The sequence below is a fragment of the Myotis brandtii genome, unplaced genomic scaffold (genome assembly GCF_000412655.1).
Source record: "Myotis brandtii unplaced genomic scaffold, ASM41265v1 scaffold161, whole genome shotgun sequence".
Classification (NCBI taxonomy): domain Eukaryota; kingdom Metazoa; phylum Chordata; class Mammalia; order Chiroptera; family Vespertilionidae; genus Myotis; species Myotis brandtii.
Window position 1 is genome coordinate 83,594 of NW_005355881.1, and position 14,458 is coordinate 98,051.

Consider the following 14,458-nt stretch of genomic DNA (forward strand, 5'->3'; position numbering starts at 1 on the left):
CTCGATCACCAGGCAGGCCGAGGGACCCCCCCCACCTCGGCACGAATTCGTGCACCGGGCCTCTAGTACATAAATAAAATCCCTCAGTGACTTTCCACTGTCTCTGGGTAAAATTCAAATTCTTTATGGCATATATGTCCCAAAGTGATCAGACCCCAGCCACACACCCCTTATTCCCTGTCATTACTATCACTACTTGTTGTATGTCCCAGAATGCACCATGTATTCTCATACCTCCACACTTTTACACATGCAGAAATAATGAAGCCAGTAAGGGAAGGCTAGGCCAGGATTTAATCTGTGATTGCCTGCCTCCAAAGCCCTTTTCTTGTTGCTTATCCGAATAATGGATACCATGATTCAGGAACCTTCTCCCCTGGACAAATGCTGGATAAATACAATTTGTGGCACTAGGCTTCCCGCTTTATAGTCAGTAAAGATACCTCCTTATCGCACTTGTGTTCGGACAAAGTACAAATAAATTGATTACATCACAGCTTTGATTTGACTTGACCTCATCTGATCACTTTGTTTGACAGTGTTCAGAAAAGATCCAGACTAGAAGGTCCTGGTTGAATCTGACTTTGTCCAATCTCAAAGGAACATCTGTAGGATGGGAGGAGTGGGGCCTGGCCAGGGTCTCAGGATACCAGCAGCTCCAACTGACTGGGGAAAGGGAAAGCAGAAGGTTCCACCCCTGGGTAAGAGGGAGAGCTTGAGCCTGAAAACTAGGTGATGTGAGGCTCCAAACCAAGGACTGAGAGCACATTCACAATGAGAGCCCAAGTCATGTCTCCAGGACAAAGTATTAGTTAGATCCCTCAAGTAGTCACCTTTCATGTCAAAAATATATTTTGCTATATGTCCTTACTGTGATTTTTTTTTTCTTACTGTGATTTTTAATATTTGCATATTTATGGTATGGGCTGTGCCATAATTTATTTAAGTTATACCTGGACATTTAAGTTATTCTTTGATTTTGCACTATTTACACATTAATGCTGTAATGACCATCCTTTGGGTCCTTCTGTGATTATGCTCCTCCTTAAATGAGGATAGAGTGGGGAAATGAACCTGGAATATGAATCTAAATCTGACTGATCACAAAGCCATACTCAGAATCACGTTTCCCTTCTGTATGAGATATGGTAAAAGCTTCTCTTCTATTTATTTCTTTGTGTTTAACCCATTTAACAAAAATACAAGAGAACAAATTCACTTTTATTCACTTTTCAATAAGTTTAAATCCTAGAGCATTACATGGATTCTGTGTCCCAACAGGCTTAGCAGGAAGGTTGCTTCAGAATTGGGCAGGAGCCACGCCACTGTTTCCATGAGCAGAGTTCCTTTCCACAGATGACTCTGGCTTGCTTTGGTTTTCCACCAGGAGTCACTGTTCTTAGCTGTACATATAAGCACATCTCTTGTCTAGATAGTGTTCAGTTTCACCTTGAGCATAAACACCTACAGTTTTAGGAAGAGCTGTGTGCGCCACCTGGTTCCAGAAACCCTGCTCATAGCCAGCAAAAATGGCCTTGGACCATAGCCTTCCAACATATTTGTCATTTTAGAAGTCCTGTTCCCAGCAGACTTCCTCAGGCTCCAAGATGGTGGAGATAGATAAAAAGCTTCTCTTTTTATATATTTTTATTTTTGAGAAAGAGAATGAGAAAGAGAGAAGGAAAGGGAGGGAGAAACATCAATGTGAAAGTGAAACATTGGTCGGCTGCCTCCTGCATTGCCCCCAACCTGGGATCTATCCTGCAGTCCAAGCAGGTGCTCTGACTGGGAGTCGAACAGCACCTTTTGGTGCACAGGATGACACCCAACCAGTTGAGCCACGCCGGCCAGGGCTAAAAGCTTTTCTTTTATGTTCAGTTTGCTCTTTGTACTTCTCCCTAGTTCTTCCAGAAGGCAGCACTGAATGTGCGAGACAACGTTGGGGAAGAAGTGGATGCAGAGCAGCTGATCCAGGAGGCCTGTCGCAGCTGCCTGGAGCAGGTGAGACCAAATAGGACCAGAGATGTAGGCACAGGGCTTAGCCCTGGGATCGCCACTAAGAAGTGTGATCCCATCATCAGGCGGGGATGCTGGAGAAGCCACTTACTTCCAGGTAGGGCTTGGCGGTGTTGCTGACAGATAGGAAGGGAAATCGTTACTATATGCCAGGTACTGTGATAAATGTTTTCATATCATTTGTTCATTTACATGTCAGAAGAAACTCTTTACGGAAGACATATTTTAATCCCTAATTTACAAATGAAGAAACTGTGGCTTAGAACAAGCAAGAGTTAGAATAGCTGAGGCCCATCTCACCTCTGCAAGTACTTGTGACTTGATCCTTGAAGTTGTCACAGCCCCTAGGGACTATCACCCTTTCTGCCTCCCTGCCTCTCAGGGTGTGGTCAGGAGGCATGACATCAGGTTTGTAAATGGCTGTGTTCCCAAGATAGTAGTGGACCTGTTTGCATGTGTCAGCTGCTGTTATTAATAGAAATTGTCAGCATCACCCAGACTCTGCTTGACTGAAACCATTAGCTGTCAGAGATGGAAATTTCTTCATAATCAAAGCCACAAAGGCTGGTTTAAGTTCATGTCTATAAGGGTAATTATCATAAGAAGAGTGGCTGGCAAAAAAAAAAAAAAGAAGAAGAAGAAGAGGATTGGCTGGCTAGCTGCTCAGGCACAGCCTCGGGAAAAGAGCAAGATCAGGGCCTGGGCCTCAGCTCTGAAAGGGCAGAAGAACTCCGTGCTGTCAGTGAGAGCTTACTTGCTTCTTGGTGGCATTTGTCACAGTGAATCATGTCATGTTTCTTAGAATGCTCCTCTCTTGGCTCCAGCCTCATTGACCATACCCCCTCAGCTTCCTGGGCCAGCTCCTCTTCTCTACCTGACCTCTGCTATTGGTGCACTCCTGAGTTCAGTCCTCGGACCCCTTCTCTTCTGTGGCCCATTCTCATTCTGGGCTTTGAAGCCTAAAAATTTAACTGCTGATGATTCCCAAATGTATGTCTCAGCCCTGAGCTACTTCCTCCATTCTATTCTCACAGCATCCTTTTAAAGATGAATCAAATTGTCTCACTCTGCTCTTTAAAACATGTTAGTGACTTCACTTTGAAGGCAAAATAAAACCCTCATGCCTTGCCGTGACCCACAGAGCCCTATGTGGACTGGCTCCTGCCTCTTGGACGTCACCTCCTCCCACCTGCCCTATTGACTGTATTCTAGCCATACTGAACTCCTGCTTCTCCAGCACACCAACGCGGGGCCTTTGCACTTGCTGCTCTCACTGCCTCACGTGCTCTTCCCTTAACTCTACATAGCTGGCTCCATCTACAGTAGCCCCATCTCACTTCCTTCCCCACCTCCAGTTACTCCCTATCACTTCACGTGTTTATTTCCACTCTTTATTTCAACTTGAAATCATTAATAGTTCGTTTGTTTATTTTCTGCCTCCCCCCCAACTCTGCTAAAATCTTGAGTTTTATAAGAGTTGAGGCCTGATCTTGTTCACTGCTGTATTCCTAGCCCTAGAATATGATTCTTAATATTAGTACATTAAGTATTTGTAGAATGATTGAGAGAGTGAGTAAGTGAATGAATGAATAAATGAACGAACAAATGAGAACAAATGGCAAACAAACAAGCAGCGTTCCTGCTTTCATAGTTAAGTGGACAGGTATGAAATATCACGTGTGCGTTGAGACTTGTGCACTCTTCACTTTTGGAGGAGAAAATCATGGGGTTAGTATTGGACCTAGCGCATTTGGGTCATCCATGCGTAGACATGGGCAGGCTGATATATAAGTCTAGAGCACAAAGGGGAGGCTACAGCTGAAGATAAAAAAAATTGCAGTCATCAGTTTATAGATGTTAATTGAAGCTGTGAGCATAGATGAAAGCAGACAGAATATCTAATGAAAGAGGACAGAGTGAAAAGAACCAGATCTAGGAGGATGAGCCAGCAAAGAAGGCTAAGAGAGAGCGGCTAGAGAAATAGGAAAACCAGGGAAGTGTGGCCACAGGAGCCAGTAGAAAAGTGTTTCCTGAAGGAGGCAGTGGTCAGGGCTCTCAAGTGCTCCTCCTCCTCCACACGTCAGCTCAGGCTGCCTTCTCAACAAGGCCTTCCCTGATCACCTGCTTCACGGAGCCCTCCCTTCTGGCGATTCTCTTGTCACATCTGTCTGTGGTTATTTTTCTTGAGAGCATTTATCATGATCTGAGTCAGCTTGTTTATATGTTTATTTATTGGTTTATTATTCCCATCACCCACAGAATATAAGCTGCACAAAAGTAAGGACCTTACTGTGCTATTTCCTGCTGCTTCCTCAGCCAGTTACCTCCTAGGCACCTAATATTATTAAATGAAAACGGCAGCTTCCTGAGGAGTATATAGTATATCAATGCATTTAGTTAAAAAACACACATAGTATATATTTACATCGAAAAAAGTGAGGAAGAGCCCTAACCGGTTTGGCTCAGTGGATAGAGCGTCGGCCTGCGGACTGAGGGGTCCCAGGTTCGATTCCAGTCAAGGGCAGGTACCTTGGTTGCAGGCACATCCCCAGTAGTGGGTGTGCAGGAGGCAGCTGATCGATGTTTCTCTCTCATTGATGTTTCTAACTCTCTATCTCTCTCCCTTCCTCTCTAAAAAAAATCAATAAAATATAATAAGAAAAAGAAAAAAGTGAGGAAGAATTTACATTGAAATGTTAACAGTATTCTGTGGTTACTGAGATGTCAGGTTTGGTTTTTTTTTTTTTTTTACATTTTCTAGTTTTTCAACAATGATCATTAATACTGAAGTTGGGCGGGGGGGCGGGCGGTTAATGAATATGTGCTTATGTGCATATCCTGGAGTGCCTTTGTACTGACCATGAAACAGCTGTCACCCAGTTTGGAGTGTGTCTGTAAAAATGAAGGCAGAGAGGCTTCCCACCAAAACAGTGACTATTAACACAATCTTTTCCTTTCAGGCAAAACTACTGTTCTCAGATGGAGAGAAAGTTATACCCAGATTGACCCATGAGCTTCCAGGGATAAAGGTCAGAGTCACTGTCCTGGGGCTTAAAAGGGGACAATGACCAGACTGGGAGGCAGGGGCATTCCATGTGCCACCCATTTGTAGGACCAGGTCCAAATAGCATCCTGCTGGGAGGGTTTCTGAGGCCTGGCTCAGGGAGGGGGTGGAGGGGGTGGTCCAGGGGCCCTGTCTTCTGCAATCCCAAGGAACCTGCAGCCCCCAGATACTGGCCTTCCACTGGTTCCCTTTCCTTTTTCTGCAGCGTGGTCGGCAGGCAGAAGAGGAAGGTGCCCATCGAGGAAGTCCCATTCCCAAAAAGGTAAACCATCCCCACGTTTTCTGGCTGGGCAAGGCCTCGCAGCCCCAGGGAGGGTGGTAGGCTTCCTCAGTGCAGCCTGGGGCCTTTCTAGCATGAGAGGCAGGAACCCTGGAAACACTTGCTCTTCCTGTTCACTCTCAAGCACCATTTTGTCTCTTTGGAAAAACCATCTCCACCAGTGACCCTGGACCTGCCAATAGGGTGGGGTGGGGCTTCCACTGGGTCAGGCTCTGACAGTTGTTCTTTGTGGCAGAGGAAGGGACGGCCTCCTGGACACATCCAGTCAAATGACCGGGCAGCCCCTGGCATGGTGTGAGTAGGGACCAATAGAGCTGAAGGGAGGAACGGGAGGGAGTGGGCCTGGAGGAAAAGCGGCCAGAGTTCTGTCCCTGTAGAAGAGAGAGCTGTGTAAGTCACCATGGAGAAGGGTCACCCAGGTTTGGGGGGTAGGAAAAGAAAGCAGCAAGGAGGAGGGTGTTTTATCCTACTTTTGCCCCAGAACAGTTCAGCCAGCTTCATTAAACACCAGACTTTCTTTGTTGGTGGTATATATTGAATGTTTATAATGTGCCATAACTGGTCTAAACTCCTTACATATGTACTTTTTAATCCTTACATCCACCCTCTAATGAAGGTATAATTAATTTTTCAGATAAGAAAATAGACTCAGAATTATCTGCCCAACATCATATAGCTTCTAAGGGACAAAACTACTCCATTCCCTCTAGGATGGCATTTTCAAAGATTTTTAAAGCAACAGAAGCACATATATATATATTTTTCCCCCCCAGAGAGAAAGGGAGAGGGAGAGAGAGAGAGAAACATCAATGATGAGAAAGAATCATTGACCGTTTGCCTCCTGCATGCCCCCTAGTGGGGATTGAGCCCGAAACTCGGGCATGTGCCCTTGACCGGAATCGAACCCAGGACCCTTTCGTCCACAGGCTGATGCTCTATCCACTGAGCCAAACCAGCTGGGGCCAGAATCTTTTTTCAAACAAAACTTTACAAGCCCAATATTTAAAGCAGATAAAGCCTTATTGGTCTGGTTAAAAGCGATGGGGATAGCTGGTGCCCTGGCTTAGGAGATGGAGTAGTAGTAATCATCAGACCTAGATTTGTGTCCCACCTGAGCAAGTTCATTCCTCACTAACACAACAGCATTGCTGTTGGAATCTCCTTTTGACAGATGAGAACTGCAATTCAAAGAGGTTCTTGGACTTAATATCAGATCTAGTCCTAGGATGGCTTCTAGTCCAGTGCTTTTCTCCCCTTGTGCCTCCTCTAATGGGTTACCTGGAAGAAGTACACTCAGGGCTAAAGTGAGAGTGTGGGGGGAACTCCCACCACCAGCATCAGGCTTTCTGCCAATCCTGGACCTGAACTTAGAGAAGTCACCTTTCTTCTGTCCCCCAATCAGGTGGAAACCAAAATCCTGTGAACCAATTCGCCGAGAAGGCCCCAAGGTATGACTATGTGAGCATGGCAGCGACCTCCATCCTAGGGGGAGACTCAGTCAAGGCTCTGGGCCCAGCAGGAGGGAAAGAGGCTGGGGTGGTGAAGGGTGTGTGCATGCCATTCCAGAGCCATCTTGCCCCTTACCCTACCCACAACGCTGGCCTCCCAGAAGGAGCCCAAGCAGGGGTTGGAGTTAGAGGTAAACAAAGGGAAGGCTGAGTCTGCTGAAGCCTTCTCCTTGTCAAAGCTCGTGATGTTTCCAGTACTTAGTATGTGACAGGCACGGCCCTCAATCTTCACATGGCTTCTCTCATTTAATCTTTATAACAACCTCATGCAATAAATTCTGTTACCCTTCTATAGTTGAGGAGCTTCCTTTCCTGCCAACTCCCTGTGGGCAGAAATTATATTTTATTTAGTTATCTTATGTGCTTAATACACTTGAGTGTATACTAAGGCTTAGGGACTTGCTCACAGTCACATACTAGTAAGTGGTAGAGCCAAGTCTCAAACATAAGATCCGTCGACACCAGAGTTTGTGTTGTTAACCATTAGCCTCTGTTGCCTTCGGAACATTGTTTACAAGCCCTTTTAGCAGTAGAATCCTCTCTTTAAGTAAAATCACATGTGGAAGCCAGGAAGGTAGGTGAAAGCTCCACTGTCCTGGTTGAGGCTGCCAGTATGAATGGCCCATCTCTTGTCATGCTGGCCCTTTGCCTTCACACAGCGACCACACCTTTCTTCTAAAACTCTGCTCCCTTAAAGCAGGTGGTCCTGCATTCTCCTGGGTCTTTCCGGTCTTTCTGTTCCTCCCAAACATCTTTCTCTCTTTTGGGAGTTCTTGCTCAGCAATGACCCGTACAAAGGGCATTCCCCAAAGTTCCCTCCTTGGCCCACTTCTCCATCTAGTTCCTCTCTGGATGATCTAAATAATTCACTCCTGTGGCTTCAAGGACCAGGGTACTAAACTTGCCATACTTCTTGGTTTGTCCCACACTCCCTTTCTAGTTTAAAACTTGTATATCCTACTACCTACTAGATCTCCCTGCCTGGAATTTCCATGGCATTTCAAACTCAGATATCCAAAATGGGTATCAGAGTCTTTCCTCAGCTGTCTTTTATGGTCTCTACTTTAGTCATCTTTGCCTCTTCCTCTCCTTCCACCCTGGATGCTTCCACCTCCTAAATATATCACAGTTGCTATTCCCTCCTCTTCATCCTTACTGCTATCCTGGCTCAGGCCCTCATCTTCCTTCAAAACTGAGCTGTCCCCCCTGCCTGTAGTCTGCCACTTCACATCCAGAAGCCACACTGCAGAAGAGTGAGCTATCTTTAAAGCAGATCTGCTCCTCCGTGCAGAGGCCCTCAGTGACTCCCCATAGCCTCCAGAATGAGCAAATGTAATAGGGCCTTCAGCCCTCTCTGCTTCTCTCTCCAGCCTCATTAATTGCCACGCCCTAATTTGTGCTCTCTCTTTTAGTAACACAGAACGGTTTATAGTCTCTCCAGGTTCCCACACCAGCTCTCACCTGCCTTTCTTCCTCCCCCCTACCCTAACTTGTGCTCATCCTTCCAGAATCAACTTGCCAATTACCTCTTTAAGGAAGCCTTCTTGTTATCCTTCTCTTTGGCACCCCTCCCACCTACACTCGCCTGTATATCATTGCCCATCTCATGATGGTATAATTATCTATACCAAGCATGTCAAACTCATGGCCCGCGGGCCGCATGCCTCATTTATTTGGCCTGTGTTAGCCTTTGAGATTCTATACACATAAGTCTGTAGACCCTGAAAAACAGAAACTATCTTACTTATCTCTTTATCCCCAGTATCTAGCACAGGGCCTAGCATAGTGTAAATATTCAGTTTCTTGAATCAACTGTTTTGAATAATGGAATAAGGGTGGTGTTGGTAGACGGAAGGGAGAGGAATGTTTCTTTCCTGCCCATCAGATAAACCTCACCCTCACCAGCCTGTCTATTTTTTTCGTAGTGGGACCCAGCTCGGCTGAATGAATCTACCACCTTTGTGTTAGGATCTCGAGCCAACAAGTAAGTCTTAGAGCTTTGGTACTGAGGAAGGAGTCCACCCCTAGGACTACAACTGCTGGAATCCTTACACTTGTCTGTTATATTTCAGAGCCCTGGGGATGGGGGGCACCAGAGGGAGAATCTACATCAAGCACCCACACCTCTTTAAGGTAGGTGAGAGCTGGGGGTCAGGCAGGCCATTGCAGGGGAATATGTGACATTGGGAACTGTACACGGCACAGAGAAGCTTGGGGCAAACACCAATCTGGGAGTCAAGGCATCTGGGTTCTAGTTGCCCTCGACCTTTACCTTTTATAATTTATACAACAACTCTGTGCCTCAATAATAGCTACTTGTCTTGTGTGTTTATTGTGTACCAAACCTGGTTTTAGGTGCCACACTTACATTATGGAACTTCCTTTAAGATGGAATGGCTGAGAAAGGCTAAGTGACTTGCTCAGAATCACTCAGTAGTAACTAGTGAGTCAGGTCTGTCCTCAGCAAAACCTGAGCTCTTGTGCATGTTATTAAACTAGGTCTCCCTCATTTTTGTTTATTTATTTATTTATCGTTAATCCTCATCTGAGGATATTTTACCATTGATTTTTTTTTTCTTTTAAGAAAGTGGAAGGGAGGGCAGGAGTGGGAGAGAGAGAAACATCAATGTGAAAGAGAGACATCGATTAGTTGCCTCCCTCACAAGCCCTGACCAGGGCAGAGATCGAACCTGCTACCCTTGACCAGGAATCAAACCCATGACCCTTAGGTGCACAAGCCAGGGCTCCTTCATTTCATCATAATGGCTGTATAGAATTCATAGAATAAATATTCCATCATTTATTTCACTACTCCCCTGTTGTTAGATATTTAAGTTTTTTCCAACAGTTGCTATCATAAACAATGCTGCACAAAACAAACTTGTGTACATGTATGGGTGATTCTGAAGGGTAAATCCCTGGAAATGGGATTTTTCTGGGTCAGAAAATGCACACTTTTAAGTTTTTGACTGATGTTTATATTATACTAGAGGCCCAGTGCACAACATTTGTGCATTGGAGGGATGGGGGTCCCTCAGCCTGGTCTGCACCCTCTCACAGTCCGGGACTCCTCGGGGGATGTCCCCTCAGGGAGCGGGCCTAAGCCAGCAGTTGGACATCCCCTGAGGGGGGTCCTTAGTGCTGCTGCAGAGGCGAGAGAAGCTCCCACTACTGCACTCGCCAGCCATGAGCCTGGCTTCTGGCTGAGTGACCACCAGGGGGCAGCTTCTGCATTGAGTGTCTGCCCTTTAGTGGTCAGTGCATATCATAGTGACCAGTCTTCTACTGTTTGGTTGATTTGCATATTAGCCTTTTATTATATAGGATGGGAGGTGAAATAATTATTCAAACTCAAAGTTAGTAACCATACAGATTTCCCAGTTGGTCTCTATTTCAAATGTTCTGCCTGTTTTATAAAACCTATCTATATTGAGCACTTATTATGTGTCAGATACTAACTATGTTTAGCACTTTTTTGCACCACTTTATTCTTTTTTTTTTTTTTTTTTTTTTAAGAGGATGTTTATTAAAGTTGGGGACAGTGAAACAAGAAAGGGCTGGGGAAATGAGCCTAGGATGGGCTTCTTTGGCTTACTAAGAAGTCAGAGAAAAGGGGGCTTTGGGGACAGGTTTAGGGGGTTTGCCCAGGATGAATTGCCACTGACCATTGTTGCCCTAATTGCAAGCCTCGTGGGGTCCCTTAAAGTTTAGGAGATGAATCCCTGTGGGGAAAGAAAGGGGGAAGGCTTGGGCATGCAAGCAGGCCCATTTTACTTATTCTTAACAACAACCCTATAAGTATTAATACTGTCTTTTTCACAGATGAAGAAACTGAGTCTCAAGGAAATTACTGCCCAGGTTTATACTGTCTAATAAGTGGCAGAAACCAGACTTTAAACCTTTTTTGTCTAATTCCAAAACCAGATTCTTAAATGTGATGCTATCCTTCCTTCCCCTAAGCATGAAGTGTCCTGGTTTTTGTTTTAGGAGATATGGTCACCGTAATAGTCATATGTTATAAGCTTCCTCAAATCATTATTTCAGAGAGGAGTAGAGCTCTATAATAAGAGTCAGCCCCGTTGCCTGAGATGCTGTGTATTGAGAAACAAAGGGGTTGGGGAATTAGATGGTAACTAAATCTCTGGAAATTGGGTCCCACTCCTGGTTTCCTGGGCTCAACTGCACTTTTTCTGAAGAGGTTGGTGAGCCCTCTGCATCCACCCAGCTAGGACAAGGTCTTGTTCATAAGAACTGCTCAAGGGCCCGGAGTATGATCTGGGAGCAAATAAGGAAAGCCCCTCACACCAGACTAATGTCTCCTGTGACTTCATCCCTCAGTACGCAGCTGATCCCCAGGACAAGCACTGGCTGGCCGAGCAACATCACATGCGGGCAACAGGAGGGAAGATGGTGAGCACTGTTCCCTCGTGCCACTGCCAAAGACCCACCCAGCCCAGGGTTCTGGCTATTGGTGGCAGCTTACCTCCAAATCTGAGAGATTCTCAAAGCCTGATGAATGTAGAAAGGCAGGCATGTAAGGGCAGAGAGGGCCTGGTCCTTCATGCTGAAGAGCAGGCTGGAATCCCTGGATTTCCTTTGCTGTCCCTAGGTCTCCCACACAGCACCCCCTCAGCCCCTCCTCACCTCATTCCTCATTCATAGCTTTTATTAGCTAAGCAGAATGGCAGGTACAAGACACACTGCTACTTCTCCCTTGTGCCTGTTGACAGATTTCACTCATCAATCACAACATTCTGCACCTGGCACCATTAAAGACTCTTTTCTCAACACAGTGCTTAGTCCCTCTGCAGGGATTGCTCCTATTAGAATCTAATGGCCTTGCAAACCAGTATGCCATCTCCTTTCTGGTATTGAAAGCTGTCTTTTATTTTACTGCTATATTTATACCTACACCCTGTCTCAAAAAATAGGTGAGGGGGAGACAGGATCTAAAATTAGGCCATGAGCAAGAATAGTTTTTTGTTGTGTTTTGTTTTTATTGCTGACTTGGGAGACCAGTGCACTTCTGGATTTCCAGCTCTAGGCCCCTCTCAAGAACACCTGGTCTGTTACAAAGTTTGCAGTGTCCTTAAGGTGACAGTCAAATGACCCAAGGGACACACAAGTATTTATTCCTGACCCTAAGACTAGAAAGACATGTCTCCCACAGAAGACTTTTATGTGATGAACAACATCCTCTGTATGGGAAGCTCACAAGAGGGCTCTCGCCCACTGCAGCCCATGGCATTGTGCCAGCAGCTTTACAGGCCCCAAGGCAATACAGCCCAGTTACTAGACAGTTTTCCCTTCTGCCACAAAGTTCAAAACCAAGTAATCTTGGTTCCCAGAGTTAACATAGCTTCCTCCAGTTTCCTTTTTGCCTGTATATTTCACTAGCTCTCTTGCCATTTTGTTATTAAGTACCTTGGGATCCTTTTTTATTTTATTTTTTAATATATTTTTACTTATTTCAGAGAGGGAAAGGGAGAAGGAGAGAGAGAGATAGAAATATCAATGATGAGCCCTAGCTGGTTTGGCTCAGTGAATAGAGCATTGGCCTGTGGGCTAAAAGGTCTCAGGTTCAATTCCAGTCAAGGGCATATGCCTAGGTTTCAGGCTCGATCCCCAGTGGGGGGTGTGCAGAAGGCAGCCGATCGATGGTTCTCTCTCATCATTGATGTTTCTCTCTCTCTCCCTCTCCCTTCTTTGAAGTCAATAAAAATATATTTTAAAAAAAAGAAAAGAAGCATCGAGGATGAGAGAGAATCATTGATTGGCTGCCTCCTGCATACCCCCTATTGGGGATGGAACCCACAACTGGGCATGTGCCCTGACTGGGAATCGAACCATGACCTTATGGTTCATAGGTCCACCCTCAACCACTGAGCCACACCCAGCCAGGATCAAGGTCCTTTTTTAAAAGAGGAGAAAGTTATAGTTACCAGTCTCCACTCCCCAACCCATAGTTCCTATTTGAGTGAAAGATTGCCTCAAGGAACTGTTCCCCAGACAGTCCCTATTTACTCTCCCCTACTAAGTTATAACTATGCCCCCCCTCCCTCACAGCCCTTACATTAAGCAAATGTTTAATAACGTGTGGTTGAGTTACACAGAAATGAATCAAAGATGACGATCACTCTCCTTTGCTCCTGGTCCAGGCCTACCTCCTCATTGAAGAGGACATCCGGGACCTCGCTGCCAGCGATGATTACAGGTAAATCCAGATCTGTCCCCTACTCTCTCCCCTGCCTTACAGTACCCCCAGGATGAGCTGGGGCCTACATCCTGTCTTCAACTTTTTTCCTTTGTCAGAGGATGCCTGGACCTGAAGTTAGAGGAGCTGAAATCCTTTGTCCTACCCTCCTGGATAGTTGAGAAGATGCGAAAGTACATGGAGACTCAACGGACAGAGAATGAGCATCGTGCAGTTGAAGCACCTGCACAGACCTGAAGCCAGGTGGCCTGGCCACACTAGGCAGCCTTCCTCCTGACCCTCTCTCCCTGTGGCTGAGGCCACCACTGAGACTGCTCCCAGAGGGATGATAAGCGGCATTAAGCTGTGCCTCACAGGGGTGATTCACTACAGAGCACCCCCAGACTGGCATGTACTTCTATATTTGTAAAGTCATTAGGATAAGAAGCAATTAAACAGTTTGTAATAAACACACATGATGAGCCTGCTGTGTTCTGCCTTGCGGGGGCTGACAAAACATCAGGGACTCTAGAAGTGGGTAGTGGAAAGGGCCAGGTACCCTCTCCCACCCCAGGTTAGACCCAGGAAGGTCCTGCTGCCCTTCGTGCTTCATGAGATGACCCCGGGAATACCTTGCACACCTCCCTGTCCCTGTTTCTTATTTCTTCACCCAACTAAGGCATGGAAGTAGCAGAATGTAAGGGGTGGCACCATGGTGGGTTCATGACAGACCAGAAGAAAATGCAGAGTGGCTTTCATTACCCCCATTTTATAGGTTAAAACACTATATTATGTAGAAAGGCAGCATATGAATCTGTTCTCTAATAGGGAGTCCACTGCTAGATTGCCATCAGCCTCAAGTTTTTCCCCTCGCCATGGGCCCAGGACATAATGGGAGAGAGGCAGGGGTTCCGGGTTCCAGGAAGGGTACCAGGCAAGATTAGAGACCCTCTCTTTCCCCGTAGGGTTCCGGGCTGGGAGTGCTGGGAGTTGTGGCCCGTAACCCGGCGATTGACCTAAAGGGGCACGTCCCACGTGGACTTTTTCTTAGCCCTTTAATGGTCGCCGTTTTCCAAAAGCCACCAATCCACTGCAGACTCGTTTTAATGGCAGCCTCTCCAGCCAATCGCCCGTCGGAATCAGGATTCCCGCGGCTCGGGAGTGGTGCGCTGGGGGGTGCGTCTAGCAGTTTCACCTCGGAGCGCCCCATTGGCTGGATCAAACCCAAGCGAGTCTCTGATTGGCCAGCGCTGCAGGAGCGTTCAATTCAAATGCGGGCGGGTGGGCCCGCAGCCCTGCAGTTACTGTCGTGTCCTCCGAGTTTGCGTCGCCGCCAGCGCTGCCCGGATGGCCTCCCAAAACCGCGACCCAGCCGCCGCCAGCGTCGCCGCAGCTCG

The 14,458-nt window shown here is 46.4% G+C and overlaps 2 protein-coding genes across 3 annotated transcripts in view; both read left to right on the forward strand.

The window, feature by feature from the left end:
• DNTTIP1 (deoxynucleotidyltransferase, terminal, interacting protein 1) overlaps window positions 1-13,543 on the forward strand; it is a 20,711-nt gene extending 7,168 nt beyond the window's left edge. For both annotated transcript variants that reach the window (XM_014536336.1, XM_005862130.2), the window contains 10 exons: window positions 1,903-2,001; window positions 4,977-5,045; window positions 5,286-5,342; window positions 5,596-5,654; window positions 6,763-6,808; window positions 8,794-8,852; window positions 8,941-9,001; window positions 11,207-11,278; window positions 13,027-13,082; window positions 13,181-13,543. In XM_014536336.1, coding sequence (XP_014391822.1) covers window positions 1,903-2,001; window positions 4,977-5,045; window positions 5,286-5,342; window positions 5,596-5,654; window positions 6,763-6,808; window positions 8,794-8,852; window positions 8,941-9,001; window positions 11,207-11,278; window positions 13,027-13,082; window positions 13,181-13,319 — 717 coding nt within the window. In that variant the 3' untranslated portion in view covers window positions 13,320-13,543. The remainder of the gene's footprint in view (window positions 1-1,902; window positions 2,002-4,976; window positions 5,046-5,285; window positions 5,343-5,595; window positions 5,655-6,762; window positions 6,809-8,793; window positions 8,853-8,940; window positions 9,002-11,206; window positions 11,279-13,026; window positions 13,083-13,180) is intronic.
• A 798-nt stretch (window positions 13,544-14,341) lies between these two features.
• UBE2C (ubiquitin-conjugating enzyme E2C) overlaps window positions 14,342-14,458 on the forward strand; it is a 3,521-nt gene continuing 3,404 nt past the window's right edge. Inside the window, exon 1 of the mRNA XM_005862133.2 lies at window positions 14,342-14,458. This exon is cut by the window's right edge and continues 2 nt beyond it. Coding sequence (XP_005862195.1) covers window positions 14,409-14,458 — 50 coding nt within the window. The 5' untranslated portion in view covers window positions 14,342-14,408.